The 21,937-nt window shown below is 48.1% G+C and overlaps 1 protein-coding gene across 1 annotated transcript in view; it reads right to left on the minus strand.

Annotated features, from left to right (window-relative positions):
* Nucleotides 1-1,987: 1,987 nt before the first annotated feature.
* The window catches only part of RETREG1 (reticulophagy regulator 1), a 50,645-nt gene continuing 30,695 nt past the window's right edge, over nt 1,988-21,937 (minus strand). The window contains exons 2-7 of the mRNA XM_055136151.1: nt 17,925-18,051; nt 11,902-11,986; nt 10,256-10,393; nt 9,259-9,323; nt 8,882-9,008; nt 1,988-5,373 (exon numbers count right to left, since the gene is read on the minus strand). Coding sequence (XP_054992126.1) covers nt 4,901-5,373; nt 8,882-9,008; nt 9,259-9,323; nt 10,256-10,393; nt 11,902-11,986; nt 17,925-18,051 — 1,015 coding nt within the window. The 3' untranslated portion in view covers nt 1,988-4,900. The remainder of the gene's footprint in view (nt 5,374-8,881; nt 9,009-9,258; nt 9,324-10,255; nt 10,394-11,901; nt 11,987-17,924; nt 18,052-21,937) is intronic.

Genomic DNA, 21,937 nt, shown 5'->3' on the forward strand with positions numbered 1-21,937 from the left:
ACAGTCACTGTCACTGTCTCTGTCATCCCATTGCTCATCGATTTGTTCAAGTGGGCACCAGTAACGTCTCTCATTGTGAGACTTATTGTTACTGTTTTTGGCATATCAAATATGCCATGCGTAGCTTGCCAGGCTCTGCCGTGCGGACTTGATACTCTTGGTAGCTTGCCGGGCTCTCCGAGAGGGGCGGAGGAATCAAACATGGGTCGGCTGCGTGAAAGGCGAATGCCCTACCACTGTGCTATCGCTCCAGCCCATAGTAACAGTAAATCCAAAAATAGATAAATTAAAATTTTTTAATATTCTGGTGTGGGGCCGGAGCAATAGTACAACCGGTAGGGCATTTACCCTGAATGCGGCCAACCTGAGTTCAATCCCCAGCATCCCATAGGGTCCCCCGAGCACTGCCAGGAGTGATTCCTGAGTGCAGAGCCAGGAGTAACCCCTGAGCATCGCTGGGGGTGACCCAGAAAACCGCCCCAAAAAAGTTGTGGTGTTTGGTTGCATGGCAAACAAGTGCCTTACTTTTTATACCATCTGTCCGTCCCCCATCCAAACTGTTTCTAACAAAAGCTGTCTCTACTCAAATCGCTAGTGGGCGAAGAGTGATGATACTGCAGCGAGCAGACATCTCGCTCTGCACATGCACCGTTCTTCCACCTTTCCTTTCCCATGGCCTTAACCTTGGTTTTGACTGATTTATTTGGGGAGTATGTATGTGGCGGGGGTGGGGTCAGGTCACACCCAGAGCTTACTCCTGGCTCTGTGCTCACGGGGACCCATAGGTGGAGGCAGGGAGACCCTCCCATACTACCGCTCCAGGGGCCGTGTCTATTCTTCAAGACAAAGGAGTTTTCCTGGTGTGTGTTTCGTGGTGACCGAGAAGTATCCCGTAGTCATCTCTCTGGCGCGAGATCTCTGCAGGCTGCCCAGATTGTGTCAGAGCTTCTCCCAGGAGCCCACCGGCACCCTGGCTCCACCAACGCCCGCTGCAAAGCCGCCTGCCCTGTCTCTCCACACCCCCTGTGCTCTCCCGTCTAAGTAAGCCCCAGGCTGAGAGGCAGGTGTGGGTTGGGTTTGATTTTAATTCCGGAGCTAAGGTCCAAAGTGCTGGGAGGCTGCTTGCGGCTCGATTGGCTCCCAGCAACGCTTGCGGGGGGAGGGAGGACCACGTGATGCCGGGCGCCCAACTCGGGCCCCCTGCACCCCAGCGCTTTGAGCTCTGTCCAGCCCCAGATGTGTTTCTGGAACAAAAAGGCGCCCGTTTTATTATTGGGATGGGAGCAAGGGGTTGATGGGGTGGGGGAAACTGACTCCCTCCCAAGCCGCCCTCCTCTATCTGCGAAGCCCCTCAGTTCAGCACGGGAAAAGAATGTCAGGGCCCGGGGCTGGAGCCATAGCACAGCGGGGAGGGCGTTTGTCTTGCATGTGGCTGACCCGGGTTCAATCCCTGGCATTCCATAAGGTCCCCCGAGCACTGCCAGAAATAATTCCTGAGTGCAGAGCCAGGAGTAGCCCCTGTGCATCGCTGGGTGTGACCCAAAAAAGAAAAAAAAAAAAGAATTTCAGGGCCCAGGAACCCTCAGCAAAAGTGCCGGGGGGAGGGGGGAGGGAGGAAAAAGCACAGTGGGGAAGCGAGCAGTGAGAGCAGAGACTGAGCACATCACTGCATCCAGCTGCCAACCGCTGGCTTACTCCTAGGTCAGAGGCACATCCGGCATCCCAGATGGTCCCCCAGAGCCTCCCGGAGTAATTCCTGAGTGAAGAACCAGGAGTAACCCCTGAGCATCACCGCTGTGACCCAAAAATGAAAAAAAAAAAACCATACTACTCCTATTATGAGTTTGCTCAATCTTTTCTATAGAAAATAGAAACATTTTCCTACAATTCCTAGAAATAAAAACAGAAACAAACCTTAAATCCCTATTTCACATTCTAACGACTAAACATGTTCATGGAAATGGAATAAACATGGTCCCCCACTGTAATGAGTCCAAACATTTATTATTACTTTTCTCACAAACAGAAACATGATATATACCACCTCCCTCCTGAGTAAAATTCACACAAATGTCAGCATCTGTTTGAATGAATAACCACTGTTGCATTAGAATCACAGATAGTCTTGAATAATATTTAAGTTATATAACTTATTATAAAGCTTCTTGTCAAGAGAGCTGGCATGTCCCATTCATGGTGCTGGTACTTTGTCTGATTACCAACCACTTACACACGCACGCACACACATGAGCACAAACACACACACACACACACACACACCCTTTTATTTTAGTACTAAGGGTCAAACCCAGTGCCTCACCCATGCAAAGCGCTACCATCCCCAGCCCCCACAGAACACTTTGAATTTGTAGTTGATTCTAGTTTTATTGTTCATATGATCAGCCTTTAAATTTATCTTCTTATAAGCGCATCCCATGACATGTGTACCTTATGTAAATACCCAGGCTATTTTACTTAGCTTTTTCCCCCATGATGAATAAATTGAAATAATCTTTACATCTTGTGGTTTGACGACCGAGGATACTTTTTTTTTTATGCGGTATTTTATTCTTTGGATTTGGGGCCACCCCTGGCAGTGTTGGGGAAGAGACGTTGGTGGCAGGGATGAGTCCTGAATATTCTGCAAGCAAAGGATAAGCTCCAGCCCTTTGAGCTATCTCCCCAGGCCCCAAAGATACTTTTTAAACAAAGAAACATACATGCAAAAAAAAAAAAAAAGAAAGAAAAGAGTCCAGGGAACAACTATTTTATATAAATGTGACTGTATTTTTCTTCAGGTCCAGAAATTCTTATTGACTAGAATTCGGGCAGATTCCTCCAAACTCCACATGGTTTGTAGCTCTCGCACCAGATTTTCACTTGTACCAAAACGGGCAAGAGAACGAAGGCACACGCTCACTTTGTAGCAATAGAGGGCATCACACAGAGCCAGGAGGCAGGGAGGGCAGGGAACAGAGTCCGTCACAAAAGCAAGGATGGGGAGTCTTCGGGAACTAGCCTCCCCGTAGCATTTGGCAAAATTCAGTCTAGATATTTAGTACCTCAGAAAGAAAAAAAATAAATAAGAGACGCTACATTAAAATGTCAGATTGCCTAGGAGTCTTAAGAAACGTGAGGCAACGCGGGGTGGAGGGCCAGACATCCTCTATTCTCGGGTGATTCTTCCTCTCTGCAGGCCACGGAAAATTCAAGAGGAGGCTGATCACTGCTGACGTGGTCCCTCAACACTCCTGGACATTTGTATCACAGAAATAAAACCCACGTGATCGCTACCCTTTAGTCCTTTGTTAAAAAAAAAAAAAAAAAGTTTAATTTGTCTGTTTCATTGGTTGGATTTGCGTGGTTCGGGGGACCAGACTCAGGAACATGCAAAGCGAGTGTTATCTCGTACCCATGAGCTCCGCCCCCCGCCTCCAGCTGGGTCACCTCAAGGGGACCTCAAAAAGCTTCAGATCAGGGAAAATCTGTTCCAGCCTCCCAAGAAGAAAAGAGATTCCAATGATGAATGAAGACACATATTAAAGCCAAGCGATGTCTCCTCCAGGAAGCCACAGGCTATAAAAAAAGTAGCTATTGCTTCTCTCCTGCTGATGTATTACTCCCAGACCGAGCAGAACTCGTTTTATGGTTTCAAGAGACTTTTTCCCATGACATAGCATGGAAGACGAGTGTTCGGCCGTGTCCTGAGTAGGTGAGATAGACCTGGTTCCCCGGGGTCCCTCTCTTACAAATGGTCAACAACTACACAACACACACAGCTCAGCCGTGGCTGATATGCCAACCGGCATCTTAAGTGATCTAAGGGCCTGTTTTTTAAGAAGTTGGTACCGTACTGCAAGAGGCGGGCCCAGAGGTCAGTGGGGATGCTGACCCAGTCGAGAACAAGGAGAGAACAAGGAAACTCATGGTAGGGGACAATGCACCCAGGACAAGGAGTGACTTATATTCCAGAAGTTTTCCCAAGGGATTAGTTTTGCAAGTATCTTCCAAGTCCGTCCACTAAAGACCCCTGAATATTTTTGGGGTTTTTTTTTGTCTTTTTACATTAAAATTAACCCCCAAATTTTAGCTGTTTCCAAGTATGAAGGACATATTTGGAGCTGGTTCCACCTGTATTCTTAATTAATATTTCAGTGACTTACCATGAGTTTGCATGCTTGGGAAATTAATTTTAGGGGCTAGCGTGATAGCACAGCGGGTAGGGCGTTTGCCTTGCAAGCGGCCGACCCGGGTTCGATTCCCAGCATCCCATATGGTCCCCCGAGCACCGCCAGGAGTAATTCCTGACTGCATGAACCAGGAATAATCCCTGTGCATCGCCAGGTGTGACCCAAAAAGAAAAAAAAAAAAGAAATTAATTTTAGAACCAAAAAAAAAAAGGAAGAACTACAGGTGGGTCTCCCGTTTGTTGTTTTCTGTTTGTTTGTTTGTTTGTTTGTTTTTAAAACAACTCCCAATATTAACCTTTGAAAACATAGTATATGTATATGTCTGTAAACATATACACTTATACATACATTGAAGAAGTACATTTCCATGCTAGTGACATAAAAAACTACAAGGGGGGGCCCGGGTGTGTCCCTCGGTGGCAAAACGCATCACCTTGCATGTGTGAGGCCCTGGATTGGATCCCCAGCACCACAAAAAAAAAAAAAAAAGAAAGAAAGAAAGAAAGAAAAGAAAAAAGAAGAAATAACCGATTTGGATCATCTGCTACATATCCAATTAATTCACTGCAGAAGGGGGAAAAGGAACCCCAATCTAAAGTAATCAGTAAAGCTCACAGTTCTTTTTTTTTCCCTTTTTTTTCTTTTTTTTTTTTTGCTTGTTTGGATTTTTTTGGTAGTCCCTGGGGCGGCCCCGTGGGCGGGGCTCTGGGCTAGTGGCCGCCTCCCAGCAGCTGCGAGAAGAAGCCGGGCTTGCTCCCGGTCTCGGGGTCCGGGTCCGAGGAGAGTCCCAGCTCGCTCTCCATCTGCTCCAGCTCCGACTGGTCCAGGAGTTCGAAGTCGTCGGCCTCCTCGGGGTCTGTGTCCTCGCCCGCGCCGGGCAGCGCCTGGAGCAGCGCCTGGGGCGCCCCCTCCAGCTGCTCCTGGAGGGCGGCCTTCACGGCGGCAGTGATGACGTTCCCGGCCAGGCTTTTCATCAGCTGGACGTCGGGGTCACTGGCGGGAGCCGCCCCCGCTGGCCTCTCCCCGCCGGGAGGGCCTCTGTCCGAGCGCGCCTTCCTGCACCGGAGCCCCTGGGCCAAGCCAAAGCCAAACTCGTCTTCATCCTGGGCTCCTGGGCTGTGCTCTAGAGCAGGAAAATCGGCAAGGTCTCCCGCGAAAACGTCCTCGCCTGGCCGGTCAAGGTCTGCGAAGGGCAAGCGAGAAGGCACTTGAAACACAACCACCTAGGACTGACACCCAGGGACAGTAGGCACAGGGCCGGGAAGGCTGCCCCATAGTTGGAAGCCTGTCTCTTGAGGTGGGGGAGAGGCAGCTGGGATGGAGAGGGGTCACTAGGTCCATGGCAGTGGGAGGGATTGTTCGGGAAGGGAGATATATGCCGAAAGTAAATGACCAAACATGATGGCCTCTCGGTATCTCTATTGCAAACCATAGTGCCCCAACGTAGAGAGAGAGTATGGGGGAAATTGTCTGCCATAGAGACAGGGGGAGGGTTGGAATGGGAGGGGGGGGATACTGGGGACATTGCTGGTGGAAAATGTGCACTCGTGGAGGGATGGATGTTTGATCATTGTATGACTGAAACTCAAACATTGTAGGATATCATTGGTTTGTCCTTTCTCCCTTGCCACAAAGAGTTTAGGTTTATCTGGTAATAATATATAAACATTTTAAGACAACACTGGTATGTCCTGTTCCCCTTGCCACAGGAAGCTTAGGTTTATCACAGTGCTCCCGAGGCACTTCCATTCCACTGCGTTTATCTGTAAACTCCTCTCCCTGCTTTCTTCCCCAACCGGTCTATCACCTTTTCCCCCTAATCTGACTCTGGTAACTTGTAAGGTCAGATTCCTCAAATATCTATGATTTTATATGCATGAGTGAAATATTGTCTTTCTCCTCTCTTTATGTCTTTTGAATAGTTCAGTTTAAAGCAATGTCCTTTTTATATGGACAAAGGAAGACAGTTAATTTTATGCTTTTATAACTTGGGATTTAATTGGCTTCAAATATTATTCATTCCCAAGCATCTGCTTTCTTGACTTAAGCCTCAGTTGCCCTTGGTTCCTAGCACCCCAAAAGCAGGGTCCCAACGAGGGACTGAAAGGACCCAGGGCAAGCTGTGAGCTACCCTGGCATCGATATGGGCCAGGCCAAAGCGCCACGATTCTTAACTATAAGTTAAGAGCTTGATCATGGACAAATGCTGTCATGATCCAAAATCAACGATGAGACTAGGACCCTGCTAGGGATAGGAAAGACTAATCTGACCTGAGCACTGTAGTCTGAGATCGAGATGGCCCCAGGAGCGCAATTCTATAAGCTTAATGTATCTTTTACTGTGTCCATACAAAATGACTGATATTATGAAGGAATGGTTGTTGGACTAAGGAGAGGAGAAACACACTCACATTTGCCTTTAGGCCAGTCATCTTGCCGGATAAAATCTGTCCTAGAAGCAGCATCCCCTGATTGTGACCACACCTATGTGTAAGCCCCAACCCCTCATGCTGGGGGATTTAACTAGACTGTAAGAGTGGGCTGGGGGTTCCAGTGCCGGATCCAGATCCAAAGCGAGAAGGAGAATGAAGTAGCATGGGGGAGGAAGAAGCAGGAGGAGAATCAGAGGAGAATGGAGACGGGAATGGAATAAACTGCAACTGGGACCAACCAGCCTGGCCCTTGTTCCTTCCTTCTCCTGCCTCATCATCGCCATCAACCTCCCTGGGATGGGGGAAGTGGCGCAAGACTACCGAACGCGGGCAGTGGGAGAGAGAGAGAGTGCTGCTGCCCTGTGCCCCTTTTTGTGTTTATACAAACATGAAAGCTTTGTAACTGTATCTCACAGTGATTCACTGTCACTGTTACTGTCATCCCGTTGCTCATGAATTTGCTCAATCGAGCACCAGTAACGTCTCCATTGTGAGACTTGTTGTTACTGTTTTTGGCATATCATATACACCACAGGTAGCTTGCCAGGCTCTCTGAGAGGGATGGAGGAATCGAACCCGGATCAGCCGTGTGCAAGGCAAATGCCCTACCCACTGTGCTATCGCTCCAGCCCACAATGATTCAATACAGTAATAATAATAATAATAATACAATCACTGTCCCAGCAGAAAGGATGCCTGAACCCAGGGGAACAGCACCCGCCTTTAGAAGGGCATCCTGCAAGCTGATGGTCATGAGTTCAAATCCCAACTCCCTGGGCCCTCTTTCCTCTCAGCAGGAGCTGAGCGCTATCCCGGCAGCTCTGCAGAGCAACACAAAGGGGGCTGTGGTACTTCTCCCCAAAGCCCTGCAGGTTCATCTAAAAGATAGGCAAGTGCCATGGCCAGGGAGTGCACTGCACCAAGCATGTGAGAGCACTGTGGGGGTCCTCCAGTGACCACCCGCACCTCAGCTAAGAGTGCGAGCCCGACCAGCATGTGTAAGCACCACAGCTAGAGGGGTGCAGGGGTAAGCGCGCTCACCTGGCATGCAGCTGGCCCGGAGCTGACCCCTGGCACCCCCTCGGGTGCCCTGAGAGCTGCCAGGAACGGTCCCTGAATGCAGAATTAGGAGAGAGAGCAGAGCACAGGAGAACACACCTACAGCGAGCACCACAGCCAGGCGTGCGAGCAGGCCACCTGCTGTGAGTTCCCTGACCCCCATCAGCGCCCCTGTGTCAAAGTCAACACCAAAGGGAAACGGGAAGGGGATAAAAATAAAGGAGCCAAAAGGAAAAACAACTTGTTTTCTGGGCCACAGCCAGCAGTGCTCAGGAGTCAGTTACTCCCGACGGCACTCAGGAGTCACTCCAGGCAATGCTCGGGGGCCCAGATGGGATGCCAGGGATTGATTCTCGCTGGATTATCTGCTGGACTAACTCTCTGATCCCTCAGGTAAACATTTTATTTTATTTAATCGATTAACTTGGTTGGGGGGGGTCCCATCGGGTGGTGCTCAGGGGTTACTCCTGGCTCTGCACTCAGGAATTACTCTTGGCAGTGCTCAGGGACCGTATGGGATGCCGGGGATCAGCAGGCTGGCTACGTGCAAGGCAAGTGCCCTACCCGCTGAGCTGTATCTCCAGCCACCAACATTTTAAATATTAGAAATGAAACCCAGTGTGAGCCTAACTGCTTCTTTCAGACCCTGCCTAACTTCCTCTCTTTTAGGAAAAGTCTGTTTTTGTAAAGACTCCGACGTCTCCCATAGTTATCCAGCCCAGGGCCCGTGTCCCGCCTTCTTTCGCTTAGCAGGTTCCCATGCTCCATCCCAGCAGCAAGCTTGGGTAGGGGATTTTTATAACCGAGAGGCAGTCTCTCATCGAGCCCCATCTGAGGATATCTGGGTCTGTGACAGTGGCCTCCATACACAGCCTGAGCATGTCAGAGCCCAGCTCAAGGGTCTTTGACCACTGGCCCAGGGACCATGGCAGCCTGCAGGTTGAAAACCACAGGACTACCAAGTTGGTTCTATGTAGTGGTCCACAGAATGGTATGTGGGTGGGTGCCCAATCCTCAGGTGTGAAAAGGTTGGCCTAAGCCTGTCTAGGTTTGTGTAAGGGCATTTCATGACATTCTCCAATGACAAATGATGTCACAACGCCTGCCTACAAAAGGCACTCTGAGTCCTTCGGCAGGTGGATGGAGTGCGAGGGTCTTGGCATGCATTTATAACAAGAGCACTGAGGAAGGGGAATATACCATCCGAAGTATCAGTCTCAGGAGTGTGTCCCTCCGAGAGCTTGAAAGTTCCGTTGTCCGTCCAGGAGACCTCGGAAACGTCCGTGTCCGACACAGACAACTCTTTGGCAGCAACTGTGAGGCTAATCTGGAGTGATAAAAATACCAGTGGCACCTCTTAAGGGCCTGCAGGGAATGTTTTGAAAAAAAAAAAAAAATAACCAACATCAAGAATGCCAGAATAAAAACCTGAGAAGTGTTTTTTCTTCTGAGATTGTTTAATCGTCTCAGAGAAGCTGGAGCCGTCTATTATGAGGCAACCCCTTCAGCGTTGGTGCACATCAATACATTGAGAGCCAAACCACACGGGAACAAATGGAAAACTCGGCAAAAAGTACCTTAGGACAAAGAGCTGAAATGTCTAATTCGCTGTCATCGCTATGACTTTTTTCTTTAGCTGCTTCTGTCGAGAAAACATTTGGAAGCTTTCAGTAGCCCGTCCAGCTTAGACACTGTCATTCATCCATTTGACATCCTCACCCCACAATTCCTCCTAGTCGCCAACGCCTCCGTCTAAGTAAGTACGTGGCATGTAACGGATTGGCAGAAGTTCTGCTCCCAGAAAAGTGTTCCACCTACGGTGCTTCTTGGAGCATGCATGGGCCTGAACTAACAGCAGCATCACAGAGCTGTTAGAAATGCAAATGCTCAGGCTCCACTGAATCAAAACAATCCTGAGTGGGGGATGGGGAGGTGGGATAAGGGTCCGGAGTGAATGTTTTGCACGCAGAAGGCCTGGGCTCAACCCGTAGCACAGAGCACCGTCAGAGTAGTCCCCAGACAAACAAACCAAAATGTACAAAAGCTCCAAATCCTGGGTGGCCCCAGCGATGTGCTTTCGTAAGCCTTCCAAGCGATTCTGATGCTTCCTATAGTTGGTGATTCTGTCAGCAGGAAGGCCACAGAAAAAGCGAAGGAGGAGGGCGGCGAATGCGGGCAGAGGCAAAGTGCGTGCCTTGCAAGCAAGAGGCTGAGTCTGATCCCAGCCAAGGAAAAAGACAGGACAGGAAAGAACATTATTGGCTTTTCCTCTAGTTCTTCCTTCCCCTGTTTTTGCAATCCCCTACTAGGACAATGTATGGCAAGTAAGTCATAGAGAGGAAAAAAAAAAAGACAACGGGTAAATCTTGTCTACCCTTCCCTGACAAACTGGATTAAAAAAGTCAACATATTATATATGCTTGAGGAAAGAGTAAGTCTAAAGAGGAAAGTGGAGTTCCTTAGAACTTGTTTTGTGATATACATTGAGAGGCAGAAGGCACCCTGGGAAGCAGCCAGGCTTACTTTATAACAGATGTGTGTCGGCGTGAAACAGGGAATTCAAACTTTACCTACCAGATCGCTCACGTTTCTTCTGATTAATATAGTCTCCGATTCCAAAATCTAGTTTCAGCACAGCGGACTTGATTTTGCTGCAGACTTTCTGTCCGATGTCATTACACTTAAACAGTGGGCAGAGAAAGGCAAACAGTACTGCAGAGAGAAAAGGAGAGAGCATGAGATTGGGAGGCCTCTCTCCAGAAAGCTGCATCTCAGGATGTCACAGAAAGGGGCAAACTTGGGGCTGGAGCGATAGCACAGCGGATAGGGCATTTGCCTTGCACGTGGCCGACTGGGGCTCAATCCCCAGCATCCCATATGGTCCCCTGAGCACCACCAGGAGTAATTTCTGAATGCCGAGCTAGGAGTAACCCCTGTGCATCACCAAGTGTGACCCAAAACACACACACAAAAAAAAGGGGGGGGGGGAACTTGACTGATCAATCTTTTTTTCCTGAGGGAAATAGTCCCTGATTTCTGTTCTCTCCCCTGGAATAAAATCCTCTCCTCTCCCACCCACTCGCTCTCACACATTTACAATCATGGTTTGAAATCACCTGCAGTTGGGTCAAGCCCTTTCTGTGAATCTTTTTACCCTCAAAACTTACATCAGGGGAGAACAGATTTGAGCTTAGATTTATTTTTTGTTGTTCTTGTTATTTGCCACTGTGGTATGTATTAAGAATAAAAAAAAAAAGAGAAAATAATTTCATCCCATTAAATGTAGCCCAGGCCTAGCAACCCACAACCATACTATCCAACGTTATCCTCTGAAGTAGGAACCACTCTAAAACTGAATGTTATCAAACTGCTGACAATCAAATTGTCCACAACCTATAGCTTGTGGGCCATGAGGCCGCCCATGCGGCCACACAACACCTCGAATTTTCATAGTACTGTTAGCCCAGTAGGACCCCAGCAAATCTGACTGGAAAGTTGCATAGATGTCCCCAAGCTCAATGAGTCTAAACAACAGCACAGAAGGGTCAAATAGCACCAACCAACAAGCAGATCCTGAGACAATGACTCGGTAACATCATTGTGAGATATTACAATGATCATAAATTGACTCTTATGGGCCTAAGATTTTAGAATTACATTTGCCTTTGTGTTGTAACAAACAATATGAAGTAAATTTTATTGTTCCTGCCAAGGGGAAAACCGGGGTAGGTAGATGGGAAACTGGGGACACTGGTGGAGGGAAGGTCACACTGGTGGTGGGATTGGGATTGGAATATTTAATGCCTAAAACAACTGTATTATGAACAACTTGGTAAATCAAAGGGTCATAAAATTTTTTTTAAAGTCATCCCATTGCTCATCGATTTGCTCGAGCGGGCACCAGTAATGTCTTCATTGTGATACTTGTTACTGTTTTTGGCATATCGAATACGCCACGGGTAGCTTGCCAGACTCTGCCGTGTGGATGAGATACTCTCGGTAGCTTGCCAGGCTCTCCAAGAGGGGTGGAGGAATCGACCTAGACCAGCTGCATGCAAGGCAAATACTCTACACGCTGTGCTATCGTTCCAGCCCTTGGTTTTTTAGCAGCCTTGGTTTTTTTTTTTTAAGTAACTCAACAAAATAAATTAAACAAACAAATGCATGCCCATTTGCCTTTTAACTGGATTTGCAAATTTAGTAAAATGTTGAATACTTACATAACAGGTAGCTGAGTATAACCCCTGGGACGTAACTGCCCAAGATGGTAAAAAATGTGCACACACTGCAGACCAGGAGACAAAACTAGGAATAAAAGAAATAATGTTGACACTTATGCATCACATTAATACACATTAGAGCACCGGGCACACATATACACAGTCATTTCTTTGTGTGTAATTTATCATGTGGTAGGAAGTGTTTTTCACAATAGAGTTCTTGTGCATTTACTTAGATCTGACCAATGACTGCGCTGAACCTGCCTTCGTCCACTCTGAAGACTTAGTAATTTTGAGGTCGCAGAGGTTAATTTCTTGGCACGGAGAATATCTCCTCTGAGTCATGCTATTGGCTATATTACCGCCAGGTACGAGAGAAGGGAGAGTAAGAGATGCCCAGAATCTTTCTCAGAATTTCTTGTGGAATATAAGCACCTTGCAGTTGACTCTCCAAGTTCTCACCACTTTTCACCAGCCCAACCCAAAATTCATAGAGTCTAGAGTATGGTGTGGGAATTAGAGGAGTCGATGGCAATAATTCAGAAACCTGCACAGCCCATCAGCTGCTGGAATAGTTCTCCAGTCGTTATCAACCTCCTTCCTAACATCAGCCTCTCACACTGACCCCTTACTTCTGAACATCTAGAAACCAACTGCACGTAAAATGAAAAGTCCTTGATATACAATGTGATTATTTTCTTTCTCTCTGCCAACTATGGCCAAAATGTCTTGGTTGTTTTTAAGAAATTTAAAGTTCAAGATGGAAAATTCCTCCCATTGAATTTTCGCTGATGGGCTGGGCAGAAAGCTCAATAGACTGAGCACGTGTCTTCACTGGTTTTCCATACTCTAGCCTTGAAAATCCTATCATCCTACTTCTCGGGGTTTTTCTTTGAATTTTGGTGTTAAACTGATATAAGCTAAGGAAATTCATTAAGGTTATCTCTCAAAGGGACAGTCTGACAATAGCAACTAAGAGCGACGCTAAGAGAACTAAAATTCACCTTAACTTTTTGATTATTTTTTTTTCATTCTTTGGCACAGAGTTAACAAATAAAGCATCCAATAGGTGAATAGATGAACTTTTAGGACAAAATTAAGAGTTGCTATGGAATACATATGTGTATAGAGGTACAGATAATTTTTCACACTCAAATTAAATATCCTAAAAATGGGTCAGTCTTTAACTCTGAATACTCATGTTTGCATAAACACTTAGGGTTTAAAGACAAGTGAAAGCCATAAGTCATGGAAATAAGAAAGTTTTATTATAATTCTAATTTTAAAACTGTTCACAGTACAATTTTAAAACAAAATGTACAAAATATAAGAAACCTTATGTTATAGATAATCATATGATAAATAGTTCAAACTTGAATGTGCGTGGTAGTTTTACCGATACGTACTTAAGTTTAAAAGATTGGGCATAATCATAATGCCCAAAAGTAAAGAGAGAGTAAGAAGGAAAGTGTCTGCCATATGGGGTTGGAGCAATAGCACAGTGGCTAGGGCATTTGCCTTGCATGAGGCCAAACCGGGTTTGATTCCCAGAATCCCATATGGTCCCCTGAGCACTGACAGGAGTAATTCCTGAGTGCAGAGGCAGGAGTAACCCCTGTGCATTGCTGGGTGTGACCAAAAAAGAGAAAAAGGAAGGAAGGAAGGAAGGAAGGAAGGAAGGAAGGAAGGAAGGAAGGAAGGAAGGAAGGAAGGAAGGAAGGAAGGAAGGAAGGAAGGAAGGAAGGAAAGAAGGAAGGAAGGAAGGAAGGGAGGGAGGGAGGGAGGGAGGGAGGGAGGGAGGGAGGGAGGGAGGGAGGGAGGGAAGGAAGGAAGGAAGGAAGGAAGGAAGGAAGGAAGGAAGGAAGGAAGGAAGGAAGGAAGGAAGGAAGGAAGGAAACTGTCTGCCATAGAGGCAGGGGGAGGGATGGGGTAGGGGGATACTGGGGACATTGGTGGTGGGGAATGTTCACTGGTGGAGGGATGGGTGTTCGATCATTGTATGAATGAAACTCAATCATGAAAGCTTTGTAACCATCTCAACGGTGATTCAATAAAAAAAAAAAACATGAAACACGGGGAAATAAGATTGCACACTTAGAATTAGCTAATGTAATGTACTTAATACAGTTTTTGTTAAATAAAGCATATTTGGCCAAAAAAAATCACCTAACTTTCAATTGAAATAGCAATGATCCTTAAAGAATAGTGAATTCTCCCATAATAAAATAAAAATTTTATGACCAAAAAAAAAAAAAGGGTAACAGAAACCAGAAGTCTACACACCCATTTTTATATCTGGAATTCAATTCTGTAATCATTAAATCACTAAGTTTTCTGACTCATCATTGAAGCCAATCGACTTGGGGCACATTAACACAACCCCATGAAATATTTCAGTTCAAAATCTAAAAACTGTATTTAATCATTCCAATAAAATAGAAATAAAAAAAAATGCAACGTCCCTCTCCCCCATAAAACCCCATAAGGAAGTTCCTACTGCCTTCAGGGATTGCAGATGAAAACATGCACTCAGCGACAACATCATGGCTGCCCTGTGCTCAGAGTGTGTCTGAGGACAGGAGAGGCACTGCAGGAGCCAAGCAAGGCGCTCGGCTTCCACTGCTGACATTGGCTTGGTCCCAGGCACAGAGCACAGAGCTGGGTGTCCTTGCTGGGCACTGCTGGGTCTGCCCCCGCACGCCCCCTCCAGAAAGAAACCCCCAAGTGTGTGTGAACAAAATTCTATACGAGGCTGAGGTGGGCCTTCCCGTGCCGGGTGCGAGGAGACACTCTGGAAAGGGAGGACTCCAGGGACACGGGGACACGGAGGAGACCAAGCACTCACACTGGGCGAGGAGGTCTGCCGCCGGCTGCAGCGACTGCACGCCGGGGAGGGCATGTGTCTTGACGCAGCTGAGCAGGGCTCAACCCCTGGCACCCCTCATGGTCCCCCTGAGCCCCACCACAGGCTACCCCTGGGCCCAGAGCCAGGACTGAGCCCTGAGCACAGCTAAGTGTGCCCCCAAAGCAAAACAGAAACACAGAGAGCAGGGGAAGGTCTACGGCACGCCCGGCCTGCTCCCCCCGCCCAGATCAAAGCTGCAGCCTCCTCGAAAGAGGCCGTCCCGGCCCCTGGGCAGGCTGCGCTGGACCGCGGGGCTGGCCATGCTCTGCTGTCACTGTCCACTCAACTCACCGAAGCCTGCACTAAGGTCGGCTTCAATATAATGACTCCAAGGAGCTGGGGTGGGGGCAGGGGGCACCAGGTAACTAAGGAGGGGAACCAGCCCAGGGGCAGAAGTACCTCCCCTGTCTCCCTCCTTTCTTCCTTTCCTCCCTCCCTCCCTCCCTCCCTCCCTCCCTCCCTCCCTCCCTTCCTTCCTTCCTTCCCTCCCTCCCTCCCTCCCTCCCTCCCTCCCTCCCTTCCTTCCTTCCTTCCTTCCTTCCTTCCTTCCTTCCTTCCTTCCTTCCTTCCCTCTTCCCTCCCTCCCTCCCTCCCTCCCTTCCTCTTCCTTCCTTCCTCCTTCCCTTCCTTCCTTCTTCCTTCCTTCTCTTTCCTTCTCTTCCTTCCTTCCTTCTTTCCTTTCTTCCTTCCTTCCTTTCTCCTTCCCTCCCTCACTTCCTTCCTCCCTCCTCCTTCTTCCTTCCTTCCTTCCTTCCTTCCTTCCTTCCTTCCTTCCTTCCTTCCTTCCTTCTTTCCTTTCTTCCTTCCTTCCTTTCTCCTTCCCTCCCTCACTTCCTTCCTCCCTCCCTTCCTTCCTTCCTTCCTTCCTTCCTTCCTTCCTTCCTTCCTTCCTCCCTCCCTCCCCCTCCCTCCCTCCTCCTTCCCTCCCTTCCTTCCTCCCTCCCTCCCTCCCTCCATCCCTCCCTTCCTCCCTTCCCCTTATCCCTCCCTTCCTTCTTTCCTCCGCCCTTCCCATGCCCCAGTGGTTCTCCAGAGGTCACTTCCAGGAGACTAGGGAGCCACATGGTGCCAAGGATTGCACTGGGGCTCCCACCTGTGCTCCAGCCCTTTGCGTCATCTCTCACCAGTTCAAGGTTTCATTTCTTCAATACACCCTAAGATTCTCCCCTCATTGTTGCTGTTGAGTTCTACCTGGCGGTGCTCGGGGGTCACTCGTAGAAGTGCTCAGGAGATCATGCAGTAACAAGGGTCCAACCTGGGCCTCCTATTTGCAAAGCACGCTCTCGGCCCACTGAGGGATCTCTCTGACCCCAAGAATATCCACTATTCAAATCAAAAGTAATTAAATCGATCCTCTCCAGAAGCCCCTTCACAGGGTTCTGTGTTCACTTCATTCCCTCTGTGGAACCAGGCTGAGTACCATAAATTGATTTTCTGAAAGGCTTCTGTTTTCCTGCATGGCTGGCTGCTAAGACTAATCATATTAGTCAGCTAATGGGCACGATAAAACAGAAAGCCGAGGGGATGGAGAGCTAGTACAGCGGGTAGGGCCCTTGCCTTGCACACACTCTGAAGGATAACATGGGGTTTGTCCTTTCAGCCTTGCCGCAGGGAACTTAGTTTACCTTAAAGCAATGGCCTTTCTGTATGGACACAGGAAGACAGTTAATATTATGCTTTGTAACTTGGGAGTTGATTGACTCCAATAATATTTACTCCTGAGCATCTGCTTTCTCAACTCAGTTGCCCTTAGTTCCTAGCACCCCAAAAGCAGGGTCCTGACGAGGAACGGAATGAACCCAGGGCAAGTTGTGAGCTACCCTGGCATAGAAATGTGCCAGGCCAAAACGTCACAATACTCAACTATAAGTTGAGAGCATGGTCATAGACAAATGCTGTCATGATCCAAAAGTAACGACGAGACTAGGACCCTTCTGGGGTTAGGAAGACTAACCTGGCCTGAGGACTGGGTCTGGAATATATAGTGAATGTCCTCAGGAAGAACCAAACTTTAAGTCTGATATATCTCTTACTGTGCTCATACTGAATGACATAGCTAGGAATATCAGAAGTAGATTTACTACAACTCATTAAGTGGATTACTAGCTGAGGAAGGAAGAAAGCAACACATCCTGGATGGGATCCCGCCCTTAAGTGGTGGGATCTGTAATTTGTAATCTCCTAGTAATCTGGAGTAATCTCCTTAGGTGAGATTTTTCCCTTGAGTTAATCTCCTAGAGAAGTGGTCTTACCCCTCTTTGTTGATTTTCTTTGTTGATTTATTAATCTTAAACCCCACCTTTGTGTCACCACCTTATGTGATTGCTATATAAACTAAGTCTGTAAGAGTGGAGGGGGACAGAGTCAGAAGTGAGGGGGAGAGAGAGAGAGAGAGAGAGAGAGAGAGAGAGAGAGAGAGAGAGAGAATCAGAAGTAAGAGTCAAGAGTCAGAGTCAGAAGTAAGGGTCAGAGTCAGAAGTAAGAGTCAAGAGTCAAAAGTGAGAAGGACACCAGAGAGAGAAGCAGAAGGGCTCCAGAGAGAGAGATCAGAAGAAGAGAGATCAGAAAAGACCAGAGGAGAGACGACAGAGACAGAGTCAGAGATAGAGAGACAGACAGAAGAAAGCACAGTGGCACACACAGAAGCAGAGCACAAGGAAGAGCTGTCCTGATCCAGACCATACACAGCAGCTCGAGAGCACCAAACGCGAGCAATGAGAGAGAGAGAAAGAGAGAGAGAGCCACCCCGAGAGCCCGTGAACACACACATCACCCCTTCCACACGCGCGCTTGTATTTTTCACAACACTCAACCCATGTTTGATCCCCAGCATCCCTGAAACACCACCAGGAATAATTCCTGAGCGCCAGGAGTATCCCCTGTGTATTGCCTGTGTCACCCAAGACCTTTTTTTTTTTTAAGCCAATTCCATTTGAAAGGAGGAGGGTGAGGATTTCCTAGTGTTATCATTGAACCTTGCTGGCAATGGTTTTGTGGCATGTTCCCAGTTACTTAGACTCAGAGGCGGACAAGCTGACAGCATAGGCTGCTCATTTGTTTCAAGTCAACTGCATCTGTTAAGGCGCACACACTAATCCCCTTGTATGGGGGTGCTTACCTTGCCAGGGCTCTGCTGTTTAAAAAGAGACATTTCTTGAAGAAACATGCTGAAGTTCATCCATGACTCCGCAATACAGTGGCTGAGCCCGGGTCTTCCGTCTTCTTTGCTGTTGACAACTTCCCAGCTAAAGAGAGAAAAAGAAAACCCCAAACTGAATTTTGGGCAACTCACTTAATATTCAATGTTTCGAGATAAAAATTTAAGTATTGAGAGCCCTCTGTTGGCCACACTTCCTGGAAAAGCCCTGTCAATCCTGAGCTAATAAGCCAGGCACTCACTGATCAATCTCAGGCCGAAAGAAGCGACAGTGGCTAGACAACCAGCTACACAATCGCCCAGTTGCAATAAGGCAGACACGGAAGGTGGAGGCCTGGGGCCCGACACCAGGGCCTACTCCCGGCTCATTCTTGGGGTCACTCCAGTGCAACTCAGGGAACCGGGCAGGGATCCAACCCAGCCCTCCTGCATGCAAAGCCTCCACGCAAGCCTGCTGAGTGAAGTCTCTGGCCCGGATGCCACTTTTATGCTAAAATCTAGAAGCAATGCTCCATAAAGGCTTTTGGGAATTCCAGAAAGAACTCTTCTGGAGTGAGAAAGAGCTACAAGTGCTCCTCCAGTGAGTGCCAGGCGGGTCGCAGCAAAGATAACAGGAAGAAAGACATGCTAGGATTGCCGGGAAGGGAATGAGGAACTCAGGCCAGACTGGGTCCTGCAGGATTTGCTCAGAAACGCTTCCTTTTGGGAGGATGAGGAGACCACCACAGTTGCAAAGACGCCTTAGAATTCATCTTAGAACCATCAGTGCTGTCAATACCAGAACGCATTTTCAATATATACCACCGTCAGTCAGCTCCACCAAAAACAGTTCACACACAACCTGATCTCCTCAAACCTCACTTTCCCCTGAACGCGTTTTCCCTAGGGTCATCATCACAGAACCTTTTGAGGGTGACGCATGAACCAAGCAATTAGCACCTGCCTTCATCTCCCCACAGGAACTTCAGGAAGCCGAGGGCAACTAATCGATAACCCTCTGGGAAGAAAACCCCTTCTTCTGCGGAAGGGGTCACTCTGCAGAGAGCACAGGCTGGCACATACCCGGGGTGACCAGCCCCCCTTGCCAAGGACCCTTTTAACGGCCAGCGACATGCCAGCAGGCATTTCTGGGTGAGACGTGTGCCCAGGGTCGTGACAACTTGGGCCACTGCCTGAAGATACGAGGAATTCTGCCCCCGCCGGCTTCGGTACTCAGTACCCGGGAGCTAGATAGGACCCCTGCGGCCAGCGTGCACAGGGCTTCCTCCTGGCTTGGCTCTGGCATCACCGAGAAGGTGTGGCCAGGGACCACGTGAGGTGTGGGGGATGGAAGCTGGTCAGCTGCATGCTGGTCAGGCACCTTACCCACTGTACTTCCAGTCCAACCGAGTGGGAGTGAAATATAAACAAACAAACAAACAAGCAAACAGGGGCTGGAGCGATAGCACAGCGGGTAGGGCATTTGCCTTGCATACGGCTGACCCACGTTTGATCCTCAGCACCCCATAGGGTCCCCCAGCACTGCCAGGAGTGATTCCTGAGTGCAGAGACAGGCGTAACCCCTGTGCATCGCCAGGTGTGACCCAAAAAGAAAAAAAAAAGAAAGAAAAAAGAAAACAACCAAGCAAACAAAAAACTAACCAGTTGTTTGAACTAGTGTGCTTCTGTGATGCTGCTATGAGCTGCCAATCCAGTCCCTTATAACAGATCACTAGTTGTGGAGACATGAATGTCGCTGGGCTAAGAATAGGGAAATAAACTAACCGAAGGTTTCCAGTAAAAAACAATTATTAGGGGCCAGAGCTATAGTATAGTGGATAATGCATTTGCCTTGCATGCGACTGGTCCAGGCTCGATCCTTGGCATGCCATATGGTCCCCTGAGCGCAGAGCCAGGAGTAACCCCTGAGCATCACCAAGTGTGACCCCAAAATGCAAAATAAAAACAACAAAACAAAAAAAAAACACTATTATTAGAGAAGACCCCTGAGCCCTGGGTGCAGGAAAGCATAGCTCAGGGCGAGGCAAATCTCAGGATGCAACACCAACAGCCCCAAGACACATCAACACTACTTTGACCCTCAGATCATCACCTGCACAGAAACTGCAGGTCTATTGGGCCGTAGAGACGGTACAGTGGTAAGGCGATTCCTTGCATCCAGCCAACCACAGTATGATCCTCAGGACACGTATGCCCCTAGCATGACCATGAGTAACTCCTGAGCACAGAGCCAGGAATCTGTCCTGAGCAATGCCAGGTGTAGCCCAAATAAAACACTTGGTAAAGCTTGGGGGCCCATATTTGGTCCCATATGATCTACAACTACAGGGGCGAGAACAAAAAGCAGAAAACCAGGTTGGGGTCAGTCACCAAGAGACCAGCAGGCAGGGCCAGAGCAGATGAGTCCAGCAGATTCTGGCGTCCCATATGGTATGAGAATTGAACCAGGGCTTGGCCATACGCAAGTGTCTTAGCCCCTGTACTACCTCTCCAGAACTAGAACCTATTTTTACCTTCCCAACTCCACTGAAAGACAATGTTGATGTTTGTTTAGACCGTGCACACGTCTCTGTGCTGTTGAAATGCTCCAGAAATAGAACTCAAATTCACTGTGCCGTTCCAGGATGCAGCACATAGCGCTCCCACTAGAGGGCGCCATCAGATTAGGAAACGTTATCTTCACACTCAAAAATAAATTCTGTGAGAGAAAATGTGCTAGCCGCCTGTTCCATCTCCTGGACACAACCTGTCTGGGTCACTGGAGAGAAAAAAAATGACACTGAATCGAATGAATCTTGGCACGGAACACACAAAACTCTTGTCAGCAGCATTTCCCTGCTGTGAATTTCAACCAACCACAGTCAACTGTCACAGATTGGCTCTGGGATTTAGAGATCACAAAGGCATGGCCTAAATAACACACACACACACACACACACACACACACACACAGACACACTGTGCACTAATCCCACCTTTAGAAAACAACATCAAGTTAAATCTAGAACTACGGGGGAAAGAACAAAAAGTGAAAAAGCAGGCTGGTGTTAAGAGACCAACTGTGGGTCCAGAGAAATAGTACAGAGGGTTTCTGGCATCCCAAATGGTCCCCCAGAGAAGCTTCTGAGCACAGGGCCAGGAGTGACTTCTGGGGGAATCACAAAAGAATATTGTCGGGTATGGCCTAACTCCCCCCCCCCCCCCCCGCTCCAAAAAAAAAAAAAATCTAGAAATTGAACTTCCATATCACCCAGTAGTACCACTCCTTGGAATATATCCTAGTGGCCCAAAATCACAATGCAGAAAAGCCATTCCTATGTTCATTGCAGCATCCTATTCACAATAGCCAGGATCTGGAAACAACCTGAGTGTCCAAGAAGAGAAGATGAGATAAGTCAACCATGGTTGCATTACACAATGGAATACTATGCAGCTGTTAGGAAAGACGAAGCCATGAAATTTGCTTATAGGTGGATGGACACGGAGAGTCTCATGCCGAGTGAAATCTGTCAGAGAGAGAGGGGCAGGCGAAGAATGGCTATTTGCTGGATGTAAACAAACAAACACATAGTGTGAGACTAATACTGAAAGATGGTAGAAACAAAGGCCAGGAGGCCTGATCCATGGTAGGAAGCGGCCACGAAGGAAGTGGGGGAGGGCGGTGAGGACAGAGAAGGGACCACTATGATGATGAGAGTTGGGAATTAGCACTCCGGACAAGGACTGAGTGCTGAAAGGAGGCAAAGCGATATGATACCCTTTCAGTAACAGTAATGCAAGCCACGGTGCCTAAAGAGAAATAAGAGAGAGAGGGAGAGAGAGGGGGGGGAGAGGGAGAGGAAAAGAGAGAGAGAGGGAGAGGGAGAAAGAGAGAGGGAGAGGAAAAGAGAGAGAGGGAGAGAGGGAGAGAGAGGGAAAGAGAGGGAGAGAGAGGGAGAAAGGGAGAGAAAGGGAGAGGGAGAGAGGGAGAGGAA

Source organism: Sorex araneus, chromosome 1 (assembly GCF_027595985.1).
Source record: "Sorex araneus isolate mSorAra2 chromosome 1, mSorAra2.pri, whole genome shotgun sequence".
Classification (NCBI taxonomy): Eukaryota; Metazoa; Chordata; class Mammalia; order Eulipotyphla; family Soricidae; genus Sorex; species Sorex araneus.